This window comes from Larus michahellis, chromosome 9 (genome assembly GCF_964199755.1).
Source record: "Larus michahellis chromosome 9, bLarMic1.1, whole genome shotgun sequence".
Classification (NCBI taxonomy): Eukaryota; Metazoa; Chordata; class Aves; order Charadriiformes; family Laridae; genus Larus; species Larus michahellis.
This window is the reverse complement of record NC_133904.1, coordinates 8,662,317-8,689,193: the sequence shown is the minus strand read 5'-3', so window position 1 is coordinate 8,689,193 and position 26,877 is coordinate 8,662,317. Positions and strand designations below refer to the sequence as shown.

Sequence of the window (26,877 nt, the reverse complement as noted above, 5' to 3'; positions counted from 1 at the left end):
AAGGGGTGACTGTGCTTTGCCTTTCTCTCGCCTCCTTTACACACGCACCCAGGCACGCTCCCTTTACGTTTACCTTTAGCTCCGAGGGCATTGTACGTGTCGGCTGTCGTTGCCGGTGGTTGCTGTGTGGCTGATACCGGAGCTGGTGCTGCAGCGGAGAAGAGGCAGCTCAAGTTACGGCAGCTCAGCGGGTGCTAATCCAGGCGCTCCGTGCCGCTAATCAAATCACTCTGTGGAGCTGGAGGGCTGTTTTGCAGAAACGCAGCTCTCCCTCGATCAAGGCTGGCTGGAGTTTGCTGGCGAGTGAAAGGCAGCTCTTTGGGTGAGGGCTTCCCCTCCACCTGCTGTTGCAACAACAAAAGCCAGAGGAGCTGATGATGTCCTGATCGCTGGAGGTGTGTTTGGAAGTGGTGGATGTAAAGTATTTTCAGAGCATCAGAGTTCTGGCTTCCCGAGGTTGTTCTTCTGTTCTCCTGTTTTCTTGACCCCGATCACACTGAACGACAGCTCCTGCTGCAGATTAGTATTCTTGGATAATTTTTTTTTAGCCCAGAATATCCAGCTAGGTGTGCTATTTTTTACCAAGGTCCATTTAGCAGCATGTAGTGCATTAGCTTCAGGTCTGCTGGGTCAGCTGGGCAATAATGTCTCCTTCACATCTGGGACCTGCACTTGTGCCTTGCATCTGCTCACAAGGAATGAAGGGGATGGCAAGAAAATGCACACAATTGCAGAAACATAAAGTCATTGTCTTTTAAGGTCTTTATGAAGGAGTGTGATCGAGTGTTTGATAACATAGTGTATAGTCAAGCACCAGGGGCTGTGCCTGGATGGAAGCGGACAGCATCTTGGCAAGGTACGAAAGATAAAAAACAATTTGAAGAGAGGCTGTAAAGCCAATGATGTGTATTGGTTTGCTGGAAATCAAAAAGCCTTAGAAGGGATGCAAAGAGAAGGGTAACACTGTAGAAGGGAGGGCACCCTTTGAATTTCAGGTTGTTTCCATCAAGGCCAAAGGAGAGATGGATGGATGGAAGATGTGAGAAAGTCTCTCATTATATTTTTCTGTGCGGACACACAAATGGCTATGAGAGCTGTCATGCAGAATTAGTAACATTGAAATACTTCCCCCAAAGTGAAGAGAAAGGTCTGAGCGAGGTGGTCTCGTCCACAGGGCCTGCAAAGAAGGGGGTGGGAGAAGGACCTTGATGCACACATTTGTTGGAGCCCAGGTGGCTCAGCCAAGGACTGTGCCCACTCCACGAAGTTCCCAGAGATTCAGTTATGCTTTACGCAAACCTCTGTGATTTGGGGTCTTTTTGAAAGGGCCATCAGAACTGCCTTGGTGCTTATAATCATGACTTTTGAAGCTGAGTCCTTGAAGGGTGCCGTAACGGAGGAACTTGGCGAAGAACCAGCATCTGAGCACTGCATCGAGCTGTCAAAACCTGTATCTGGGCCTTTTCCCAGAGGTGGCTCATGTTGGAGCTGGGACAGAAGCCACCAGAAATGGAGGGGCTACCTACTCAGAGTCCATATGGAGATAAGCAACAGCCTGTTTATGTCTCCATTTTTTAAAATGATGTAGGAGTGATTCTCCCTTTGTTTACGTGTACTTCACAGCAGTCCACAATTGAAATCAATATCCTTCGTTGACTTTGATGGATTTGCACCATGCCAGGAAGGAGACTCAGACTCTGTGCAGCTAGCCTATGCATTATCTTGTCTCACTACGAGACAAGTCTGTGAGAGAATGACTTATCAGCCCTCCGGTGGCAAGGCTTTTTGATCTGGTCCTACCCGATCTGCACACTTTGCTCTGATCAGGTACATCGGGTAACTCATCAACACGTTTGGTTGACATCCAGGTTGCAATTGACTGCCTGACATGAAAGGCGCTCTGTTTGGTAGTAACATGACTTAATGACAAGATTTCCAGTGTAAATTATGAGCTTTGTTTATTGGATTTTAATTGTCACGGAGCAGGGAGGCTATGCAGGGTTTATTCATAAGAATTATTTTAGCAATGAGTCAAGAAAGAAGTGAATGAATCATATCGACTAACTGAGAACTTTGCTACCTTTTTGTGGACAACTTATGTATAAAGAAAAAAGAGACAATTCTTTGGCATAAATTAGTCGTTACAGCAAATGACTCAGCCACTACTGAAAAAATGTCATTGTTGTTATCATTTATAAAGTGTTGTTGATGCAAATGAGTCTTTAGAAGCTTATGAAAATCAAGGCCATTACCACAAAGAGCTCAAGATCAAACTCGAATCAGGGTACCCTAGAAACACATCTAAAAGAAGGCAGTTTTAAAACAGGGATTGAACAGCAAGAGGGGCAAGAAATAAAGAAGAAAAGGAGAGCAGAAATGCTGTGACATGACAAAGCGAAGGGAGGGAGGAGCAGGTGATGGAGAGGTGCAGGAAAGGACATACCTCTAGGGAAAACAGGGCCACATGTGTGGAGGAGAAGAAACTGATAGAAAATTGATATTGGTCTTTTCTAGGCTAGAAGAGAAAGCTGCTATAGCAGCAGGGTGGCAAAAGTAAAAGGAGAAATTTCTGTAATTTTGCTGTTTCCCTAGTGAGCTATATGTTGTTTGTGAATTAAGAGTCCAAGGACAGGAAACCCACGAGAAATACAGCAGCCAGACAGACGGCTGTATGTGGGAGGGAGATGTGAGGAATTAATTTCCTGGTGTAAATGATCCACCTTAAGAAGTAGCTTTGCGTTTTGTTGTAACTTAAGTGCTGACACTGCTCGTGGTTTACTCTGGAGTTTGATTTGTCCATTTACCTCCCACTGTAGTCATTTGTGTCCAAACACAATCATGTGCATCCAGGTTTCAAAAGTATTATAAAATCATGGTTTTAAGGATGCTGGCTGTGACGGGAATCTGAAATGCAGAATTTGCAGTGTCACTGAACCCGTCTCTTCCTCACTCGACCCCCAGGACTGCTTTAGAAATGAGACAATAATTGGAAAATTAGATTCATGAAAGGTAACCATGCAACTTCCCTGTTTCTGCTTCTGTGATTGCAATCTGGTGGTTATTAGGAAAAGGGCGTTTTCATTGTATACAGTCTGTTATCAGCTCGATATGCTCTACCTGGGATTTTGAAGTTGAGTCAGGGTCTTTTTGCCTTGACGTTCTCACAAGCAAGAGAGATTCTGCAATATGAGCGTAAAAGATGGGTGAAGACTCACTGAATCGGTGATTTAAGCGAAAAAGTTCTGGCTTTTCCAGGCTTTGTCCCAGGGGCCAGTGCAGAAGTGACCCATCAGGACATGGTAGATTGATGTATGAGAAAAGCAGAATTAATCTTCTTCCCTCTTCTTCCCCTATATCCCACGGCTGTGCTGCGTTCGCAAGGTTAGCAAGCTAGAATACGTTTGTGTCGAGGAGAGGAGCAGACATGACTCAGGGGCACATGGGAGCAAACACGGGGAGGAAGAAGTTGCTGTTTTTAGACAGCCACTTTTCTGACTGAGTGCACTTGAAGCACAGATCAAGTCAGCCATCCTGCAAAAGGTTCAGAGGAGGTTAGGTAAGATCCCATCGCAGATCCAAAGCAGCAACCCTTCTGCCTTGGCTCTTCCAGAGAAAAGGAAAGCTTTCAGCCCTGGAAGCAACCTGTAAAGGTGAGTGCAGCGTACCAGACTTACCCTCTTGCTGATGCTGCAGGTTATCCACCTGCTACTATCACTGAACTGAAGTCACGGGGCATTTCCAACCAGCTGTGGGTCGGGTGTTTTCCGATGTGGTTCATGTGTTATTCAGAGCAACAGTGAAGGCAAGAGCTCCTTCTCCATGCGTTAAATCTTGATGGACAAGAAGGAAGGTAGGGAATCTGCCCAACTCTCCTACGTCGTGCAGCAACGTAGCAATCCCAAAACGAGGGCTGCAAGATGTTTCATTTAAAACTGGAATTACTTCAGTGTTGTGCGCTCACATCCTTCCTGCAGATACAGCACAGCCTTGAATGAGTTCCCATCACGCTGTCAAGTCTGGTTATTTTCCCATCAGGTCTTGCTGTGGCTCCTGCATAGATTCTTCTTTTGAATTGTCTTGTTGGCTTGTTTTTGTAAGTTAATGGTACAGGGGGGGAGGGGAAAAAAAAAAAAGAAAAAAAAAAAAGAGAGTGGTACTTATGGGAAGACAGTTTGCGTACACCTTGTCGGCAGGGCTGAGTCTCAGACTGCAACACAGCTGAGACAGATTAGCACACCGCTGCCTGCCTAAAACAAATAAACACCAGCTGTTTATCAGACAGGGCCCAGCTTTCTCCGGGAGGAGGTAAACAGATTTATGCAGATGAACCTCCCGGGTGCCCTTGCAGCACAGCATCTTTCGTGGCTACTCGGCCTTCCTTATGAGTTACAGCCAGGACAGACAAGCAACGAGATGCAAGGTTAGCACAATAACACGCAGTGCCAGGGCGGTCTGTCATTGCTTTCTGTTTCAAGCCCATATTTAATAGTAATGTAGAATTAATCATAGTGCTGATCTCACCGTGAATGGAAGAATTTGAGGTAAACTTCAGCATTTTAAGCCGATAGCGTGTGAAAAAGCAATTTATTATAACTCACTTTATTATAACTCACTCATTATTCCATTTGTGCCTAAAATACTATGAAGCAAAATTTATAGCCATTCGACGTCGAAATTGTGATCAGCAAAAGTACTTTTCTGACTGTACGTTAAGATTGTCCGGTTGCTGTCAAACTGCTTAACTTCATCAACCTTTTCTTTTAACCATCCAAGTTTACTTGGAATCCAGCAGTACTACGTGAGCCCGTTACCTCAAAAGGATCGCTCCTCCCTCAGTTCAACTCCGTCTGCCACAATATCTTCTTTAATTCTTCATATAAATTTTCCCTGAAGCTTCTCAGGTGACCTTAACAACTTGCTGCAAAATCTGGTCTTGAAGACAGATGGGATATTATTTTAATAATGTAGACATAATTACACAGTCTGGATGCCAGTTCTCAGAAACGTCTGATCATTTATTAAGATGTTGTTGGGAGGAAGAATTGGGAGCTGAAAATTTTGGGCAAGACCCTGGGGAGTGCAGAGAGAAAGGTTTGCTTCAGTTCTCATGGTGTCACCGCTTACTCATCAGAAGCGTAAATAATCTCAAATAGTATTGCTGCTTATTCTGAGACAGTTTCCTTTTTAACTTCGTCTCACACAAAATGGGACAATGGGATTGCAATTGCGACGTTTCTGTTGGGATTCTGAGTTTTTTAAAGTGTCCTTGGGCTCTTCTTAATACAAGATTATTTCCCTGCAGCTTTCTTGACTGCTGCTATTCAGGAGACCAAGAATGCAAATACGCGGTTTGTCAATATGGTAAATCCTAGGTACTGTAGTGATGAGTGTTATAGAAATGCTTGCCAAGAAAAAGAGGAAAAAAACCTCTTTCTCTACTCTATTAAGTAAATAGGTGTCATTTGAGCTTTTCTTAGATTAGAACTTTCCTCACCTAAGTGCATCACTTAACATTTCAACACATAGTATTTCAGATTTCTCAAGGTACTCCTTAAACACTCAACTAAACCAGGTGGCGAAGGCAAAGTCCACATGTGATTTGTTCTCCCTGGCTGTCACTGCAAATTTAAAACCAAAGTCATTTTGGATGTGCCTACCATCCTGTGCCTTAATGTTACTAATATTATTAATATTGGTAACTAAAAGTTTTCAGTCTATTGAACAATTAATGAAAAGGTCAACGGGAATTCTCTATCGTGGCCTCGTTCATTACAAGGCCCATTGCTTATGCGATCTCGCAGCATCCATCTTCCCAAACAAGCAAAAGGGCCAGAGATGGCAGCTCTTTAAACCTGCCTGTGAGCTCCTAATTAAAAAGCTTAATTGTATGAAAGCCATTAGGATATTAATCTTCCAATCCATTGGCTTTTTGATGCGTTAAGTGGTACCTGTGTAGTTTTGGGTCATATGCTCCCTTGGGTGGATGTGGGTGCCTACTTGGGTGGTAGGAGCTGGTGGCAGATGGTGATCGCTGTTGGTGATGCTTCCCTGCAGCCAGTTTGAAACCCGGTATTGGTCACCTCCACCTGTTGCATCGGCGGTGCCTCAAGGGAAACGCATCTGAGCAAAGGGGTGCATACTTGTGCATCTCCTGTGGCACGTGGAAAAGATGGAAAAGACACAAAAGCTGTCCAGCTTGTGAGCAAACAGATGCAGGGCCAAGTTATGAATGCCCCGGGGTAGGACTGGAAAGAAGGTACAGTCCCATCTAACGCCTCTGCTTGAGGAGACCTCTAACGCATCAGCTTTTGCTCACCAAGCATTGGAGAAAAGTGTGTAGCTCTCAGGGCCCTGCCATGACCATCAGGCTGAAGCTGGGGGTGTTCTGTGCTACCACAGTTCTCAAGGAAGGCAGTAAGCTCCAGTGACGGGCAGTTTAGAGAGGTGAAGTTTTGGGTACTGTGCCTCCAGACAATGCTCCTCTTTGTATTGCCAGAGGAGCTGTATGGGCACAGTGATGCCAGAAAGGTACTTAGAGCTTTGGCAGAAAGTATCTGTGTCCTAGTGTTGTCCCCCAAAGAGAGTATGGAGACCCCCCAAGTACTCTCAGCAACCAGTGACGTTTAATCAGGACCCAGCATTTGTGGAGGTCCTGCTAGTCACTTACCTACCCTTCTAGGTGACTAGTCCCTGGGTAGATCTAGCCCTTATGAGTGACCCTGTTAGCTGAGCAGACCAATCTTCATAGTCCTTTGTACCTTTATTAAACTAATAGCTATTGCTCTTTGGATTCTTCCTGAAACCTCGGGTGCTATTCTCTGTCAGTCCTCACTGTCCTAAATGTCAGTGGAAAGGATCATTGAAACTAATGGGTTGCGTTTGTCTGTTGTGCCAGTGACTTTATCCTGGGATGACTTTGTTTCTGAGGGAACAGTCATGCAGGAGATGGCTGCAGGGTCAGAGTCCTGCTGCGGGGCAGCGCTCGGCACTTCCAACCAGCTCCTGCTGGTGCCCTAAGGTGCATGGGGGTCAGTGGTCGTCCTCCTCTTGGGAATGCTTTGACTTGCCAAGGCTTAGCATCAAAAATCTGCCCGAGTTTGGGTTTAAACTGGTCCTGACTGAAATGCAAAACTCAACAGGACCTTCTAATCTCGCCTGGCCTGGCAGGTATGTGACCTTTGCTACGCCTCGCAGGAGATGAATTATTTCCAGGATCATTCCAAAGAGATTCGGGTCTTTGTAGCAGATTCTGCCCCAAAGGTTCCTCTCCCTGAGGACAAGCTTGCTGCGAGCTTGTAGTGAAAACGTGATAAACCTCAAGTACTTTCCTCGCAGATGTTTTGCATGAGACTAGCTCCGTCCCAGAGATGGCTGCGTTCCGTGGGTGGGTAAAAAGATCCCTGTAGATATTTTTGCAAAGCAATTTCAGATCCTTCGCAGCTTGCTAGAAAATTGAATTAGTTGTTTTCCATTCCCTGAATTAACCCTGATTCATTCTTCCCTCAACCCTCTCCCTCTTCCTCCCCTCCCTCCAACAGATGTCCAGCATATTAAGAGGAGAGACATCGTTTTGAAGAGGGAGCTGGGAGAAGGTGCCTTTGGGAAGGTGTTCTTGGCCGAGTGTTACAACCTCAGCCCCACCAACGACAAAATGCTGGTGGCAGTGAAGGTAAATCCCAAGGGCGAGTGGCAGAGAGGAGGGCAGGGGCTGGCCGGCGGAGCGAGACTGGATGAGCCTGCGTGGGAAAGGGAAGCAAGGGAGGGCTGGGGGCCAGGGACGGAGATTTATCTGATGCCGGAGATTGTGGTAAATCCACTTAGTCACACAAAGTTTCAGTGTTTCGCCTCAAGGTCGTCTGTTCTCACCAATGCCAAAGCCTCTCTTCCTGCCGACGCAGCCAGGAGACAGAGGAGGAGGAGAAGCTGGTCTGGAAGCTCTGAGCTCCCGTGCGGCTGCAGCAGCGCAGTGTGGAGCCCACCTTCCCTCTGCAAGGGCCCGGGGCTCTTCTCTTTATGGATTTTATCTCTTTGTGGAACATGCAGAAGCTGAAACAACAACACGAAAAAAAAAGGCATCAGCAAAAATGAACACTTTAAGCACAGCTAACCAATTTGATGCAAGATGGGCGAAGCAACCCAGCTCGACTCCACCCGGCTCCGGCTTGCCCAGCCACACGTCGCTCCTATTTTGGTGGTTTTGAGCCAGCACAAGTTCAGCTTGGCTTGTGCTGTGCTGTTTGCATCCTTGTGAGGGTCCTCGTGTGAGCTGTGCCCCATCAGCCTGGCTCTGGGCAGAAGAGACAACTTGGTGCAGAAAAGCGCCCTCCTCTCAAGTGGCACCAGTTGGCAGACACACAAGGTCTAATCCCTGGGAGTTAAATGATGCCTCCTAACCCTTTGGAAGAAGATCTGCATTTGAACCGATGCTCTACAGGAAAAAAGGTTCCAGCACTCTCTCCAGGACGCTGGAGGCATCCAGTTACTCGAGAATTGTTTTAATCATTGGCAGTTCAAGCCTTTTTTTTGTTCCCCTTACGCTCTGAGTGTGAACCGCAAGATTGCACCTTTCACCTCTGGTTAAAGCTGAGGTAGCACAGCTACCCATATGATTAATTACCTGATTATCTGGCTGGTACCTGCCTGTCAGTGTCAGCCGTCCCTTATGCAATCGTGTCTCTCAAATCTCCACTGAGTTTCATTTGCATGTAGGCAGAAACAGCATCCGAACTTGTTTCTGTTAATTGCTACTATGAGCTTACATCTCCAGGGTGCCTTTCATTCTGCGAGATCATACAGATCCAGCTTTGGAGCAGGGCCTTCAAATCTGGTTTCTTGCCAGCTCCGGCAGGGGAGTGAGGAGAAATCCCTCTAATTTGGGCCACATTATAAGTCTTAAGGGTGGGGGGGAAAAAGGAAAAGGAAAAAAGGCATTACATCTTAAATTGAGATTTGGCTGCGTTTCCTGAAGGTCTCATGCTCCTGACAGAGGCTGAGAATTACCTCCCCGGTCACTGCAGCTCAAGGCAGCAGCAGGACACGCTGCTTAGGGCAGCTGAGCCCACAGCCCAGAGGCCGCCTCTGCTCTGTTCTCAGGGACTCTCTCCCTGAGAGAACGTGGCTGTGTTACTCACTCGGTTAAATGACTCAGATTTTCAGCGGATCTAAAGGTTGCAGCCCCGCAGATAAGCTGAGTTTTGATGTGATGGCATGGACAAGCTTCCTGTTTTATTCAGCTTGCTTCTAAAAACATCCTGAGAAATACACAAAAACTGTTTTCGGCAAAGTGTGTTGAGGTTACAAAGTCAAGTACTTGAAACGCTGGAAGGGCTGGTATTCGGGGCATGTCCTCCGAACACGTATTTTTTATTTCTCGGTGGACTGCTTCGTTGTGATGATCACTCCTGTGTCTGAGAGCTCCCTACGTGTGAGCGTGCTCGTCTTCACAGCCTCCCAGCGACATACTGGGGGAGTATCACCCCCATTTCTTGCAGAGGGCAGATGGAAAAGCAGGGAAGCTGAGGTGAAAGGATCCACCTAAGTGGAGGATGGAGTTACTGACCTGCCTTTCCAGCCCCGCAGACAGCAGGTACCAGACCCATGTTGAGCCCTGCCGCAGCAGTGAACATGTGGAGCTTCTGCAGACCTGGCCCTGCTGCCACATCAGCGAGGATTTCTCAGGTAATATTGGGACAACGGACACTTCATGAAAACGGCTGCAACCTGCAGATGCTGAGTGACTTGCCAAATGTCACGCGGGAATCGTGTGACGGAGGCACAAATACAATCCACCCCAAACCTTCCTAGGAGAGGCATTTCAGTGGTTTTGCTGAGACTTCTCTTCCTCCGCTCCTGGTCTTCTTTCCGTCTTCTACCACTTCCAGCTCCTGTTTCCCATATTTCTAAATGCTTGGCTGCACAACCTTAGTAATGTGTTATTGTAATATCTTTTTTTTTTCCTCTTTTTTGGTGTGTGAAATTTACAAACTTACAGTCCTAACACCTAGTAGAAATGATTGTGTGTGAAGGAGAGGAAACTTAACCTCACTGCAGCTTGAAATATTACATGCAAACGCAGGAAAAAGGGAGAGAAAAGGGCGATGGGGAAGGGGACTGTTTTCCTGGGGAGAAATAGGGTAGCATCAACATTATAAAGATATTAAATGACTAAAAGTAATTGGGTGCCTGAGATAAGGATGGATGCTTTGCCATCTGCACCGTGTAACTAACATCCATCTAAATATCTCTAGTCAAGCTATCCCAGAGGACGTAGAATTAAAATAAAATTGTGCCATGTGACTAGCAGTTTGGGGGCAGAAGCGAGGAGATGAGGCAGTGTCCCGAGGCTTGGGTAAAAACCTCGCAGCCGATCCGCTCCCAGGGGAAAAGCAGCTACTCTGGAGGACTCGGTGCCTCGCTGTGCATGGCGTCGCACCCAGCAGTGCCACGGACCAGCTGGAGGTGCATTAGTACTGTGCTCAGCCCCTTTATGCACCGCTTTCTGATGCTTAACATCCCTTTTCGCACATAAATTGGAGCCTGCACCTGCTGATGCCACCTCTCCTGCTTCCACGGGGAGATGGGAGGTGTGGGGAAAAGGGGGCAGGTGTATTTGTGTGTAGGTGTGGGGAGAGCTACCTAGTGTCCCCCACCGCTCAGGGGGAACGGGTGCGCATCAGGCTGTATCTGGGGATAACTGAATCGAGTTGCCTTGAATCCTTTTCGGCTCCTGTTAGGCTGCACCGTTAAAGCCAGAACTGGTACTAAACAGTCCTGGCATGTGGGAGGTGGGGAGAATATAACTGACACCCAGCAACTCAAAACCACGATTGCCTCTTTGTTTCCTTAAATGTGTGCAAAGACCGTGCTGATTCTCATGGCCATCCCATCTTGTTAAACGTTCTGGACTTCAACTTTTTCACTAAGGTGCCCTCCCTTGACACCCTGGGATGACAACGCGCTGCTTTCAGACTAGCTTTCCAATGCAACTGCAGCACAATGCGTGGACAATCCAGACTCCAACCCTGCGGAACCCTCCCTGATCCCCAGCTGCACCCATGTCAACATCTTCACAGCAACCCTGCGACGTCGGGCTGGTCCACGCGGCCTGGAGCCTGCAAGCTCCCCTGCAACGGCAACGTGGAAGATGAGATATTCTCAATAAGGATACCGATTTCAGCATCAGTCTGCCAGGGGAGCTGTTATAAACAGCAGGGAATAAAAACACGATTTTAAAAATTATGTGAAAAGACTTGACAGTGTCCTTCTTCAGAGGCAGTTTGAAAAATCCACACAATAACTGCACAGCCAGGCAAATCCATCTTCTGGATAAAGGCAGTGTAGTCAGCTATTTCAAAATAAAAGACAGATAGCAAGGACTGGCTGGCTCAGGAATTTAATAATAATGAGATATGAAGCCATTCACCCCTAGGTCACCAGTACAAATCCTGGCCCAAGCTGGGAATAATTGGAAGCTATTACCCTCTGAGGCATGTTTGCTCCTGCCTGGGAAAAGAGTTGGGGAACTCGCTGGGCCGGTAACTACATGAAAAAAATGGTGCCACCAGCACCTACCACCAGCCCGCCGAATGCAACCGGGCCGGTGGCAGTGGTTCCTCTCCAGTCCCTTCCTCATCAGCTCTTCTGCGATGTTGCGAACCCCTTTGTTCTGGTTTTTCCCGCACCTGAGCCCACCCTGTGTGTATCTGTGCCCCTTCTTTCAGGCGCTGAAAGACCCCACCTTGGCAGCCCGCAAGGATTTCCAGAGGGAAGCAGAGCTGCTCACCAACCTGCAGCATGAGCACATCGTCAAGTTTTATGGCGTGTGTGGTGACGGTGATCCGCTCATCATGGTCTTCGAGTACATGAAGCATGGGGACCTGAACAAGTTCCTGAGGTACGTGTGAAGGAGATACCGTACAGGTGCTCCACAGCCTTGGTGGGGCTTGTTATAGATCTGTGGTGCGCCAGTGACACTGCTGCCATGCGGATGCTGGTGGGTTGGGTAATGAGAACCAGTTGTTCCAAGGACAACTTGTAAGAGATGATGGTCCTCACTAGATTTGGTACTTTATTAGCTCTACCCCAATATGGGGTAGTTTCCTCTTGGGTAGTCCCAGGGGTGGTCCCTGTGAGCTATGGAAACCAAACTTTTCTTCTCCCGCCCCAGCAAGATTGAAGCTGCAGGAAGGGTGGCTGCAATCCCTCTCTGCCCAGCAGGGGTAGAAGGATGCAAAGCCGTGGCTGTCAGCAGCTCCAAGTCCCATCCACCCGGCAAAGTCACGCTCTGCTGAAGCAGGAAGGCCCCTAGCCATCACTCCCCATGTCACCCAGCTCCTGCTTCGATAGCACTAGAACCAAAATATTCCTTTCAGAAACTTGCTGGAATCCTTGGTCTGATGGGTATCCTGGGAATTTACTGATCTCTAGTTCTCATTCCTATGTTCACAAAAGAGCTGAGAAATGTTGGAGGCGTCTCAGGCAGTGCCTGTGGAGTCCATCCCTGGTCCTTGTTCCCTAAGCCGCATCAGACAGAGATGTTGACTGAGATACACAATATCCTAACCTGTGGCACCACGCTACTCAAGAAGCCAGGCAAGGCCTGACGAAGTGCCGTAATTGGCTTCCCTGCCTCTAGAGAGATGCAAATTGCTGGAGGCCCCCCACAGTCATCATTCAACCGTTTCAGCAGCGTGAGGCAGATCATTTGTGTGCCCGGAATCTGCTAGTGCTGAGGGGCAGGGAGCAAAGTGGGAGGATGTTTGTGGTGCTCTTCTCCCACGATACAGAAATTACGCTCTAAAACTTGCGTGCAAGTGGAGTGGTACTTACCTCTTGAAATAATTAGTAGTTTTATTTCCCAGTATTTAGAAAATTGGACCCTTGATATTTTCCTGTTTTGACTGCTAAGTGTGAACATGATTGCAGGAGGAACAAGAAGCCTGAGCACAGCAGGTGTAGGTATGTGGTCGGGATACACTCCGTGATTATTTTTCCACCATCACAGTCAGTTTCTGACCAGGAAACACAGGTCCTTCCCTGAGGTTTTCATTTCTAAGCAATCCCCGACACCAGAAGAGCTATGGGCAAGGACCCGGGAGGTTTCTTCTTTCCTCTACCAAGCAGTGCCAACCTGTCTGCAGCTCCCTTTGGATGTTCCCAGGGCACTGGTGAGCTGGGAACATCCCTGCATTGGTTCCCTTCCTCATTTTAGCATAGTTGTGGGTAGATTGAATATGATTTTTTAGCTCAGTCCCTGTCTCGGGTTCTGGGTAGATGGCATCCTTGGCAAGGCAGGATGAGTGAAGGCTGATGCTGCTCTAGCTTTGCAGAGCTCCTTAGGCTCATGTTCAAGGGGGACCGGCTTTGATTACCCTGGGACCCTCTTGTGGTACACTGTCTTGCTGGGCCCCAGTAACCTCCCAGCAGCAGCAGATTGAACTCTGCCTACCGGAATGGAACCGTGCATTGGGCTGAAACGACGTTTAGCGCAGATTGGAGATGCAGTGTTAAGGACAGTGCCTTAGCTTCGTGACTGGACGAAGGCAGTCTAAAAATAAAGCGTGAGAGACCATGCTTTTGAAGTATTTCACAAGATCAGAAAATTGACCCATCTTTTTTTCCTGGCAGAACCAGCAACATTATTCTTAGAGGAAGTAGATGTTACAGCTGAGGCATAGCCTCCCTCTCTGCTCTAATTGACCTCCCAAACTGTATGGTCCAAACCAAGCTCTCCTGTTGTCTAAGAGGGATGTCTCGTGCAAGCTGCCAATGCCTTGTGGAATTGCTTCACACAACGGTGTGGTCCTAAGGTTGATATCATGCCGAAGCCATGTGCCCCCTCATCCCCATGTCCCAGCTTTCCCCTGGCACGTGTCTGAGAAACACTCCTGGGAGGCCACGTTCTGTCCCGGTGTCACTGGAGAAGAAAGCGTGTTGTTATATTATCTTTGGCCTTTGTGAAGGAAAAGAAACTTTCCAGATGTGTGATCCCTGGGATTGCAGCCTTACATCTTCCAGCTGCATTTAGCTGCCAGCTTTTCCTTCTCATGCAGCTATGAAGCAAGCAGCTACGAGCTCCCTTCTCTGCATGTTATAGGCAGCAAAATCCCTTTTTGTCCCAAAGAAAGCTGGCTTTTGGGACAAAGGAGCTTATACCCAACAAACAGGTACTCAAAATGCCTAAAGGGGCATATGGAAAGAGAAACTTTGGGTTTCTTTATCAGGTCAGCTATCTACTGCTTGGAAACTCTGGGGAATGGGGCTACAAGGGGATCAGAGAGGGTCAGTGGTGCAGGAGTGCCTGGCATCCCTCCGCAAGTACCAGTTTTTACTGTGGCATGGTTCACCCAGCCCAAAGCAGGAGGTGGTTGCTCCTGCACTGGAGGCCAGGGATGCTGGGAGTCTTTAAGAGACACTCAGACGGACTTTTCCCAGTTTAACTGCAGAAATTGGAAAAGCAGTAAAATGGAAGAGGCTCACTTTAGACACAGTTTCCTAGAGAAAAGCACAATAAATAAATTCCCTCAAGCATTGTTAGACCTTTGTGGGCTTCCCAGAAAAGAGAGAGAATTTTACTGGACTATAATTAACTGGTGTGGCAAGGGGAACACTGGGATCAACGCCTACCACCTGGACTAGGGGTGGCATATGTTGTGATGGCTGCACACGCCTCCCGGAGCCCCCGCATGTAAGACCATTGCTGGTGGTGCAACAACTTGCCCTGCTGCCCGCTCCAGGGGAGACAGCAATCGTGGCATCCTGGCTGAAAGAAAAGGGAGTCTGAAAAGATCCTGCCATGGAGAAATACAGGCATTGCTCTCCAGGGAGCACGGCATCCCTAGGGCTGGTGTATGCAGGGGCTGGAGGTTGTGTGCGTGGCAAGGCTGGGTGCTCCCCAGCACACAGACCTGCTGCTCAGGGGTCTGCAGCAACCGCCTTCCCTCTCCGATCACCAAATATCTTCCCTTTCCTCCCGTCACCGGTTTTCTAGCTTTTGTTTTGTGCCTGTGGCAGAACAAATTTGAAGTAGGGATATTTGCGTTTTGCCATTACAGACCCTCTTGGCAGTCTATAGCAAGTTGTTGCCGTTTGCTGTTAACTCAGAAAGGCAACAGATTTTGTTAGAGAAGTTGCATAGCTCTGATGTTTTTGTGTCAGTCCTTCCAGTGGAGCAGTGCCACAGCCAGGCGGTCTTGGGACAGAAGGAGGCATTTCAGCAGAGGAAGCCAAAGAGGTGATTTTCTTTCCCCTGTTGGCAAAAGCTTCCATGACTCCATAATAGAAAAAAACCAATCCAACAGTCTTCTGACAGGGGATCCACCCAATTTTATGGCCTTTCTATAAAGCTGTATTAAACCCAGTTCTCCAAGAAAAGGTGGGCAGACCCCTCTCGTATTCCCTGGAGGTTTCTTGACACAACTAAATGTACTAATACCCCTCTTGTTAGTCTCAAGTGTGTTGATAGTTCTTTCTTCTGGACTATAACCTTGTGGGATGGAGAAAGGAAGGGAGGGAGGTGTACATATTATATAGGACATACCGAGACGTGTCCTATATAGTAGGATGGACAAAGAGCCAGTGAAATAAAGATGTTGGCTGTCCATTTTTTAAGCATCACCTTCACAGAGATTTCTTTGGAGGCCATTATTGTATTTGAAAAAAGTGGCAGTAATGAGATAGTAATATATCCTTCACTTCTCACATAGGATTGTTTACCTTTGATGACAACAGGTATCAGCTGTGGCTAAATATGGTGTAACTGAGAGGCATGACTGGTACAAACTGTCCAGCACAGTTTTAGAAGCTATTGTTTGTCCTGCTTTGCTGTTTTTAGCTAACCTTCTCAGTCCTGGCTCAGCTTCACCTGCTGTCGACATCTGTTGTCACCACCAGGTAATTTCCTGGGGTAAACCCGTCTGTGGGCTCTTTAAATAAGACATCAAGCTGTCCTTTCTGCATATACTCTTCTGCAGCTCCTCCTTGCCCTCAGCAGTTCTTCCAGTGTGCTGCTGCTCCCACCATGCCCACAAGCCTCCGAGATGCCTCCGGCAGCCCCAGCCCTGCCACCCGCTGTGCTGCTCCCGGACGGCTCATCCCACATTCACTGCAGCATCACCCACTCGTGGCTCCCAAAAAATACTCGTGGCTCCTCAGCACTCATTTCTGGAGTTCCTCTCCTCTTCTAGCTGTCCTTTTATAGCAGGAGGGGACTTTCAAAGCCATGTTCCCAGTGGTAGGGCAGCAGGAGGTAGCTGAAGAGAGGGGCATTTGAAAAACTATCGGTTCAACCCCAAACGCCTGGTTGCTAATCCTTTGGTGCACCCTCCAGCCCAACAGAGCAATTAGGGAACAAAGACAAAGGAGGCAAACAGTTTGGATCTTGTTGTGGGTTGTTCAGTCCCATGTCAAGAAGGAGGGAAAGCTCTGTACGTGCAATTTCAATTTGCTGTCTCTCTGTGGGGTTGCTGCTGATGACAGGGGTAAAACGCCAAGAACCATTTCAAAGAGAACAGTATGAAAGCCTTGGAGGAAATGCTGTACTGTATCTTAGTCACAAGGAGGAAGGTCACAGCAAAATCTCTTGCTTTTCCCTAAATATGAGGGCTTTTGTAATTCCACCGTCACACAGGCTACCACAGGGTGAGCTCTACCAGGGGAAGAGACACCACAGAGGGAGCACGGCAAAGACAGGCCTGGTACGCAGTGAGGAAGGGGACTAAAAAGAGGACAGGACAGGAACGAGACTGACCTTAAGTCCTGCATTTACAATGCACTTGGTTCAGCAAAATATTTCCTTTTGTTGCCCAGGATGTTCTCTGCATCTGCTGACATCCGGGTCTAACCTTTGCACCTCTGCTCGTGCCTTCACGGTTCACAGTACCTGTGTTACCTCTGGGATGGCTTAGGATATAAAAGGTATTTTCTAGGGATGAAGCTGCTGGTGTTCCTCTGAAATCTCTTCTGTGATCTCTGGCTGTATTGATATCTATGAGGGGCAGTTGTTTGGTGATATGGTGTTTGGATGAAATAGAGGAGGCTGAGATTAAGAAAGAGACTAGGTAGCAAGAATATGATGGCTGCGGAAGAAAAGCAGGTGATATCTCTACCTCTGGGAAGGATTCCAAGGTGTAAGAATTAACTGGAGCAAACATAAGTAAGTATCTGGAAGCTCATTATTTCTGCCTAGGTCTTGCTAGAGAAGAATGTCCATGTTGCATCAAGCCAACAGTCCCTCTGTCCTGGCAGTCTGTCTCCATCTGTGGCCATAAGAAGTTGCTCGCAGTAGAGTAAGGACAGCAGAAGGATCTATGGCACCCACTCACCCAGCAAATGTTCCCCAAACCCCCTGTTCTCTTAAGCTTTTCTTTTTTTCTTTCCACTGGAGCTGTGTGTACACCTTCACATTGCAGAGTTGGGAGCTAGTGCCCCCCCCCACAGCAGGAACAGCGACCGTGTGGGATTCCTGTCTCCTGGTCACTTTTGAGACCCAACTCTATGCTTTTTGCTTCTTCCTCCCTATAGGGCACATGGCCCAGATGCTATGATCCTCGTGGATGGGCAGCCTCGACAAGCCAAAGGGGAGCTAGGGCTATCCCAGATGCTCCACATCGCTAGCCAGATCGCCTCTGGAATGGTGTACCTTGCCTCCCAGCACTTTGTCCATAGAGACCTGGCCACCAGGAACTGCTTGGTCGGAGCCAACCTGCTGGTGAAGATTGGAGACTTTGGGATGTCGAGAGATGTCTACAGCACTGATTACTACAGGGTAAGGCAGCTCCAGTGACAATCTGATGCTCGGAGCAAAGGGAGACTAGGAAATGTTATAGTAAATCAGCTGTTGGAGCTCTTGGTCTCACTCACTTGGTTATTCCTTCATTGAAACATGCACATAGATGTCGATCAGGCATCCCTGAACCACTGTCTTTTTCAGTCCTGGGCACGCTTGTAATTCAGACATTCATGCAGATGTCTACACTCAGAGCTCTCTGTGATACCCCAGCACACAGTCACATACTTTGGGATGGCTCTGAAGTCATCCCATTCTTACTTTCTTCCTATTTTTTCTCCCTCTTTTTTGAAGACATTGATAAATTAAAGGTAATCCAAAAGAGGTGGCAAAAACTACAGGCTGTGACCTCTGGTGTTAGATTAAAGGTACTTAATACAGGGACCTGCAGAAAAGGCAACTGAAAGACTGACTGATAAGTGCATAAAATACGGAAGAGGAAATAATAGGCAATTTAGGTTCGACCTCAAAATACTTTTTTCCAGCAGGGTCATCATTTAGACAATGGAATAATTTGCCAGACGTAGGTTGCTGAGGGCCTGTCATTAAAGAAGTTCAGGAAGCAACTAGATAAAAATGCCTGGGTTTAGTGCAGAGGCTAATCCTGCACTTGTCTCTGGGGACGGACTCAATGAGTCAGGGATGCCTTTCCAGCGTTTTCTTCTGTGATTTGTGCTCGCAACTGTCCCCTTGTCTCGCACACTCCCTTTGTACCTGTCTGCACTGCCCTATCTGCCTGTGATGGCAGCCTCCCTGGGGGGACGGCGGGTTTCTCACCCTTCCTCAGCTGCAGGAGAAGCCGTGATGTGCAAAGCGTTTGAAGCACGCTGGAGCAGGCGTTTGTCACTGGGCCATCCACCAGCAAGGAAAGGCTTTGCAGGCTGAGGAGTGGTGGTTTCTAGCCTGATGCTTGGGCTAAGGCTGGTTCATTTCTGGTTACAATGTGGATGTTTGGCTTTGAGGGTGATTTCTATCAGCTACACAAGAAAGGGTTGACCTATGGGCTTGATTTGATTCAGAAGGTTTTCTTTATGTGACAGGCAGTTGCCAAGTGGAGTTACTGTGCTGGGGAGGAGGAAAAATGTGGTCAGGTTTCTGCTGAGACATATCGCCTCTCCCAGCCCAGAACATTGGCTTAGCGCTAAGTTTGATCGCCGATGACGGAACCAATCTTCAGTGTGCAGCACAAAAGCCCATGTTGGGAAAAGGTCTCGGTGCAGTTACCGGGCAGTGATGTGGGAAGAGAGGTGGCTACAGTCCCATCACTGCTGAAACTTCAGGAAGGAGTGGGTAGGAAAGGGAGGAGCCACGGGGAGGATGAGGAGCAGTCCATGTGATTACCCACATTCTTGCCTGCCTCCTTCCCTTCAGCCGAGTTACATCTACCCCAACCACAGTCAGTGTCACACTGCTTGAGACAATCCCAGCCGAGCTTGCCTTCCTGCAGCACTGAGAGCTCTCTATGCAATGAGAGAATTTGCTGCTATTGACATGTGAAGGCTAGGAGGGCCCCCAAAAAGTGAGAATTCAGATGATCTCCACAGGCCGGTTCGTTGTTGTGGACTTTTTGTCTTCTCTGTGGTGGTGTCCTGTAGACTTCATCTTGTCTGTGCGAAATGCTTTGCTGAGGATTGCTTCATGCTATCTCGTGCAGTGTCGTAAGGCTTTTTAGCGGACTTTTCTCTGCTAACACAAATTGCCATGCATGACCAAAGTAATAGCTAGTTATCACCTGTTTACCAGAGCAAGAGCTGAGCTTCAGACCAACACAGCTTTTTGTTCTTAGTTTTTTTAGATTTTCCTTTTTCTGTTTTCACTGGCTTTTTGGTACTTTTAAAACTCTTGATCAGTAAGTCCATGCTCTGCATGTATGGAGATCTTTTCTCTGATACATTCCAAAGAAGGGTCCTAGCAAAGCAAGGTTCTGATTGCCCGCATTTACACTGGTGGTGTGAGGGGCAGAGGGTTTATGGGACTTGTCCAAGGCCAAGGCAGGATTCGGTGGCAGAGATGGGGAGTCCATCCCGGCCATATATTCCCTCCAGCAAAGAGCAGAAATCCAGGGGCCAAATGTTCTTTGTCCCTCCTCCATCCACAGCCCAACCACATTCCTCCCAGCATATGAGAGGAACCCAGACAGGTTCATTTCTCAGTCTCCTTCTCTAATCACTACCGTGTGGGACATGTTTACCAGGAGAGCACATGGAGCTGATCTCATTATTCACCCTTGTGGTGCACTCACGGTCATGCGACAGTCTCTGTCCTTCCCCATCCACCGCTATCTCGTACCCGTGCTCTCCTTTCCCTCTGCCTTTGCACATTCTCTGCCAGAACTGCTGTGAGCCTTGCTGTCTCTGGACTGGGAAATACATTTGGTTTCTATGTGTCAACCTGCACTTTTAAGTTCCCTACGAACAGGAATAGTCAACCCTTTGAACAGAAACCTGCTTGTGACACTAATGAAGCCACATGGGGCTCATGAATTGACTGTGTTAGACTGGACTTTAACTCTGGTAAGAAGTGGCATTCGCTTTCTCCTGCAAACGTAGGTGAGAAAAGCAATTTGGCTTCACAACAGTTGTGCATTTGTGCACAACTTCTTCATAATTTTAATTCCTAACATCCCTTGCATGAAAACTGGCTCTTCAAGGCTACTGAGACCATCCTTTCAGACCCATCACAAAATCCACCATGATACACCAGTGAGGGCTTTTGAATAGATACAGATAGAGAGCGAATGAGCTCAAGTGTGAGAACCAAACTGCTCCTGGGTCTTACCTGTGGAAGGTGGAGATGTGGCTGAAGAGTTGTACTTTGAAACTCTTTGGTGCTGTCCCTGATCACATCTGCAACCTGCCTGGTAAAATTCCGGAGTCTGATTGTCAGTATTTGTGCTCTGCCCTGTTGACAGTCTGCCGTTCCCAGTGGCAGGACCCGGAGCAAAGGTCCACTTCAGGTGGTTTCTAGAAAACATTGCTTGGTGTGTCCAAGCTGCAGCCCAGGAAGAATACTGTAGTTTGTCATTTTCTGGGAACACAGTGAAGGAATCCACCTTGAAGCTGACACAAAGTGGCAGGGCTGGAGCTCTCTGCAAGCAGACTCACCTCAATCCGCTGGGCGCCCGTGTTTGCTCTGTCCCAGGCCTCACAAGCACAGATAACTGGGCATGTGGATACGGGAGTGTGTTCCAGGCTGAGGATTAGCTCCTAGCCGTTTCCTTTCTTTCCCATTTTTAATCTTTTGAAACAAAGAAAGAACACCATCTGGCTCCTGCATTTGTGGGATGCAAAAGTGCTTTAACAAAGGTGAACTGCTTAATTTCCTGTTACACATTTGGATACAGAAAACAAACATTTGCGTAACAAAAACAGCAGAGAGGCTTATTTCCCCTCTCCTCAAGGCTCTCCATGTTCTGCCTGAAGACAGATGTGTCCTTTTCCTTGTGCATCACAGAGGGATCCCGTCAGCTGGTGCCTTTAAACCTGCTCTCAACAAGACAGGATGGAGAGAAGACGGTTGTGGAGGTGGAGGTGGTGGGGAGAGGTGGAACAGCATCTGATTAGAAAGCAGAGGGACTGAGGAGACAAGAAGTAGCCCAGCATCTATGCGAAGAGTGAAGGCAGGGATGCTGAAGAAGCATTTCCGTGATGTGTTGTGTAATGTGCTGTGCAATCTTTGGTGTGGGCCTCTGTGGGAAGGCAGGATGGAATATATCCACACTGGAGAGAAAAGATTTGGGCGGATTTCATTTTCCTTGTTGTTTTCTTTAAAAAAAAAAAAAAAAAAAAAAAAAAGTGCGAGTAGGCGATTTTTTTTTTAGGTATGACTCAGGACTGTGACAGCAGGTGGTGGGACACTGCAGGTCAGGGACGTTGTGCCTCAGCCAAGCTGAGTGTGGCATGGAGACTGCAGCAAGTCAGGCAGGCGGCGCCTGCCCAGCGCTGCCTGGGGAGACGGAGGCTGTCACGATGGCTGCGGGATGTTGTCCGGAGCTGGGGGCATCACTGACGCTGGGCTTAAGACCCCCAGCTGCTCTTTCAGCCAGCAGACTGGGGTTTGGTTTCTCCCAGAGCCCTTCCGTGGCTCCGTACTCCCCTGTGCTCCAGTAAAGTCTGGACCATTTTCCTTTTGTCCCCCCAAGTGCATAATTCAATTCCAAAACAAAATCATGTAGCAGCTGCCAGGGAAAGGGCAGTATTTCTTCATCTTCAGAAGAGAACACGGTCTTAAATTGTAGTCATCTGTCCTTAATAACTTCCAAGGTAACATCCTGACATGGGTGGGACATCAGCAGTGAAGACACACGCGGAGTGGAGGAAGGATTTATGTAGATATTAAACCTCATTAAGACATCCCCCTGTCCAGATCTCCTCTGTCTTACCCTTCTGGCATCCTGCCCCAAATCCTGGGCTGGGCTTGAAACCTCTTGGGGATTTAGCTCCATACTTTCCCAGAGGTCTGTCCTGCGTTTTCTCCTGGTCACAGTTCATCACGCAGAGGACACCTGCTTGTCAAAAAAAAAGACACATGCAGGATTTGCAAAGGGCTCTGAAAATATGTTTCTATTTCTAGCAACACGGAGCTAAACATAATAACAAAAAACGCTCCCTGCTTCTGTGTCCTCACCACTCTGGAGCATTGTTTGGGTTTGGGAGAGACAAGGTTTGCAGGAAGAAGTAATATCTTTTATTAGAACATACGATATTGTTGGAGGGGAAAAAAAGAGTGAATTTTAGACACACAAACCCTCACTGAGCTCTTTTTTTTTTTTCAGTAGTATCAGTTGGCTTAATAAAAGATTAATATATCTTCCTATGAACCTTGTCTCTCACATCCTGAGACCATCGGAACCAAAACAACGTTTCTGCTGTGACTTTGGCCTTAGGTTAGCGTTCTTTAAAAAGTCTAGCATCCCTCTGGCAGATGCCTCCTCCTCTGAAGCATGAAGCTTTACTGTGTAAACATTTTCTTTCTTCTCTTTCTTTAAAATGGCGAGAGAAAACCCCATATTCTTTATAATTTCCAGTACCCATTGTCAGTTTGCTTCCTGATGACCATCTCCCATTTAGAACGTTTCTTACTTTAGTTCTTCTCCTCTAGAGTTCAAAATTGTTTTCTTTCTCCTGGGTACAGTCAGTTATTTTTTTCCAGTGAAGTTTTCACGCGAGTAATAGATCACCGAGCTTTAGCAGCTGCCTGGCTCGTGCTCCGTGAGATAAGACTGATAGACAAGCCTTACGTTGAGAGCAGATTTAGTCTGACCCACACTGTCCTAGATAGAGGGTCCCTAAACGATCACACCGTCCTGTAATGGTGCTCTGTTCCCACCAGCTTTGAACTCACTGCAGAGGTTTAGCTGTACTCTCCCACAGGCATTTTTTGTACATCCTTGCTGGGGCTCCTTAACACCCGTGTGTACCATTCAGCTGTACAACACCCGCGTTCGTGTCCCCTGACGCTCTCTTTGTTGCTTTGCTGGCCGTCTCATGCAGCGCGTTTGCGGCATGGGACGTTGAGCCTCGCAGAGGGAAATTCCTGCCCATCCCTGTTGGCACCAGGAAGGAGCCCTGCGATGAGCATGCTAGGGCTCTGCAGCATCGCCTACGAAGGCAGAGGGGAGGAAAACTCCCTCTGAATTTCCATCTGGGACGCGATACTGACTCACTTTGCGGGGGGCGGAAAAAGCTGCCACTTCCAGGTTTTACGGCAGACCCGGTGTACACTGGCAGGATTAGTCAGCTCTGGCCAGAGAGTGAGCCAGGCTCCGTGCACCCGGACAAGCTCAGGCTCCGCTTCAGTGTTGGTGGGTAGGGGACAGCAAGCTCAGGCCCTGGCCATGCTGACTGTTGTGTGCAACCCTGTGTAGATGGTACGATGTGTGTGCCACGTTCAGCTTCCAGCGTCAGTACCGTTTCCAGGACCTAAGTGCTGTGTGTGTGGATGCTAAGCAGTTGATCCTCACCCTTTGGCTCTTCTACCCCTTCTCTGAGGTGAAAAATATCATGTACTATTTTTGTCTTAACCCTTTCTGCTAGGGCTTTGGGAAGGTTTCCTACCTGTAAATATGTGTTACACTAAGGAAAGGACTTAGAAGTGAAAGGTACTTTAATTTTCTCCTGTACTAAGTGGGATCCTGGTGAACACATCTTGCTTTGTCATACCTAAGTAAGGGCAGGAAAGTCTCATAGTGACCTGGAGATGTGACCTGGAGCCCCCTAGTACTGAAAAAGAGAGGATCAGCCAGGCAGAGCCATATGTGCAGGAGCCCATGTCTGCTCTTGAAAGCATTACGTGCCCTTCTCAGCATCTCTTTACCCACGTGTCCCATCGCCCCAACCCCTGATTTGTTATTTCTTTCCTTGTTTTCACTGCCATCATTCCACCTAGATGACACCTCTATGGCCCATGAGGTGTGCGCGGCTCATGCCATGGTGCCTCACAACTGGTGTTTTGGGGGCAAAAGAACCAATTTCCCCCTAACTTGCAGTAGGACTGGAAACAGGGGAGGTGAGGGAACCGCTCAATGTGGGTGCGTGGGTTAAGTGTCTCTGTTCCTGTCTTGGTGTGTTCTGCGTGCAGGAAAAGTCAGTGTGATATTGAACGTGCTGGTCTTTGATATCTCTGTGGCTCCTTTAAAGAAACTCTGCAAATTGAATTCGCGGCACAGTTCCTTATCTCCTGAAAGGAAGATGTAACAGCATCATCTTGTGTTTTAGCCAGACGTTTTTCCTCAATGCTTCCCCATTTCTACACTGAGAGAAAAACAAGTGTTGAGTCTTTTTTTGTTCCCTTCTGTTTGAAACGTTAAGAGCCCTTCACACAAAGCAGCTCAAGTGCAGAGGAATTAATTGGGGAAATTAGGTTGTGTTGTATTTCTGGCATTTTCTCAGAAATGGTAATTGCCCTAATTCTCCACCCTGCCAAGACCTCCACCCGCACCCTGTTTTCCCCCTCCCCTTTTCCTCACTGTCTACCTGTCTTTCTCCTGCTTGAGTTGCTGTTTTCATGCTGTTGCCATTTATTTCATTTCAGTAATGAGAGGGATGTGGCAGGTGAAGAGCTCTCACAATCTGGTGACATCTTCTCTGAAGCACAGCACAAAAGAGCAGTTTGTTTTTGGGAAATAAAAATTCCCTGCTATGATACTTGACCCCCACGCTCACCTCTTCTCCTGCTTGGGATATATTGCTGCTGCACTGCGAGCCATTTGGCTTGGATTTTTGTTTAATGTAGTCTCAATATTCACCCAAACACTGACCCCCATGTTTAACCTCTCTATGTTCCCCCCAAACCACCCAAACCCTCACACACTTACTGAGAGCTAATCAAGCTTCCGACCTTTCAATCAAAGCTCAGCCCCGTTCCCAGACATTTGAGTTGAGGCTTTTGCTTTCTCCCAAACATTGGGCTGAGCTCCAGAGAGCTGGGAGTTCAAAGCCTGTCGGTTTGTCTTCCTGACGGTTTTTGACTCCTGACCTTCCATTTGCAGAGGTCATAGATGTAGCCAAATAAGGAGGAATTGTTGGTTGCTCAGTATTTCCTGACCTGAAATGCCTGGTGATGGTCACGGCAGGTTCAGATCTAATGGAGACGCTACACTGGGTGATAAAGTCATTAGGTCTCCTTGTCTCAGGAGATGGTAGGTGCCAACAGCTGAGATGGGTTGAAAAAGTGATTGAACAGAATCATGGAAGAAAAGTAATCTATGAGGAGCTAGCAAATGCAAAATACTTCCCTTATTTCAGGAAATCTCTGTGCCAGGGGGTTTATTGAGACATGAAAGACTATTGTGGGACATATGCTGTGGGCTCTTCTGTTTCCATACTCTCCCCTGTGCATCTCTGACTGAGGTCAGGGTCCCAGATGACTGGACTTTGGCTGTTCTTAAAAGTTGTCGAGGCTGAGCTCTGCTTTCTTGGAAGCTGGGAAGAATACTGGGAGTAACCAGTCAAATGCTGGACCGAGCCGGAGGGATAACGACACCATCTCCACAAAGTCAGAGATTCAGTTCAGTTCAGAAAGCTGGGATTGTTTCTTAGCATAGACAAACCACCCAAGCCTGTTCACATCCGCTGTGAAAACTTGAGACAGCAAGTTTCCGGCAGGGATTTCAGAAGCCCCTTCCTTCAAAGCAATTCCCTTCCCATAAAACTTAACTAGGGAGGGCAGGACTCTTCCATTTTCAGTGTACCCTGGGTGCAGCCAACAGATCCAGAGAGGCAAGAGAAGCTACTTGTGATCCCCACCCATCCTCGAGTAGTTCCCCCCTTCCCTGTCCTTGACTGTGAAACTGTTTTCACCCCTGTTCTAATTTGTATTGTCCAAGTGTGGTCCCCAAGTGACCTGCTGGAGGCTGCCTGCATGCAATGTGCTCCCTTCTTCCCGCTGTCGCCACTCTGAACATCCCATTAGCCTGAAAGCTGTGACATACGTGCAAAAGAGCACAGTACCTAGTTTTGAGTGAGAGAGACTCTCCCATGGTGCAGATCCACCCGAAACATGTTCCTCTGTGGTGTCACCAGAAACAAGGAAGGATTTTGTACCACGCAGGCCAGAGAAGCCGATGGTTCCTGGGCTTTACCAATGTGACCTGATTTAAACTGTAGCTAGAGCAGAAGAAGGTGGAGAACCATATGGCATCCAGCTTCATTATTTTAGGCCCAGGTGGACCAGAAACAGTGTGTGTACTCCTGAGCATATGGAAACGAACTATTCACGCTTTTGAGGGGCACTGCCACTTACAGTCGAGGGAAACTTGGATGTTTAAAACCCTCCCCTCTCACCTTATCTAGGTTGTTGGACCCATTTCCCCACCGCATCCCAGCTGGCCAGCGGCCTCCTCCTGCCTTCCCACCTGCAGGACCACGATCTCAGCTCTCCTTTACCACGTGGACAGCCATGAGATCATACATTTCATGTCTGGGGAAGGTGGGGAGCATCCCCAAACCTCAGTATGACCAGCAAAAGAACTGGAGGCAGAGAAGCCATAAGCCAGTTCAGTGGGAGCATGGATAAAATTATGCCCCGCTTCAAGACAAACTGAAGACCTCCCTAGAAATATTAAGATGCAAATATCTTCATCGTCCTCCTTA

The 26,877-nt window shown here is 47.8% G+C and overlaps 1 protein-coding gene across 5 annotated transcripts in view; it reads left to right on the top strand.

Moving 5' to 3' along the window:
• Positions 1-26,877, top strand: part of NTRK3 (neurotrophic receptor tyrosine kinase 3) — a 219,736-nt gene that overhangs the window by 169,441 nt on the left and 23,418 nt on the right. For all 5 annotated transcript variants that reach the window (XM_074601619.1, XM_074601621.1, XM_074601618.1 and 2 more), the window contains 3 exons: positions 7,539-7,669; positions 11,721-11,893; positions 17,521-17,764. In XM_074601619.1, the coding sequence (XP_074457720.1) occupies positions 7,539-7,669; positions 11,721-11,893; positions 17,521-17,764 (548 nt within the window). The remainder of the gene's footprint in view (positions 1-7,538; positions 7,670-11,720; positions 11,894-17,520; positions 17,765-26,877) is intronic.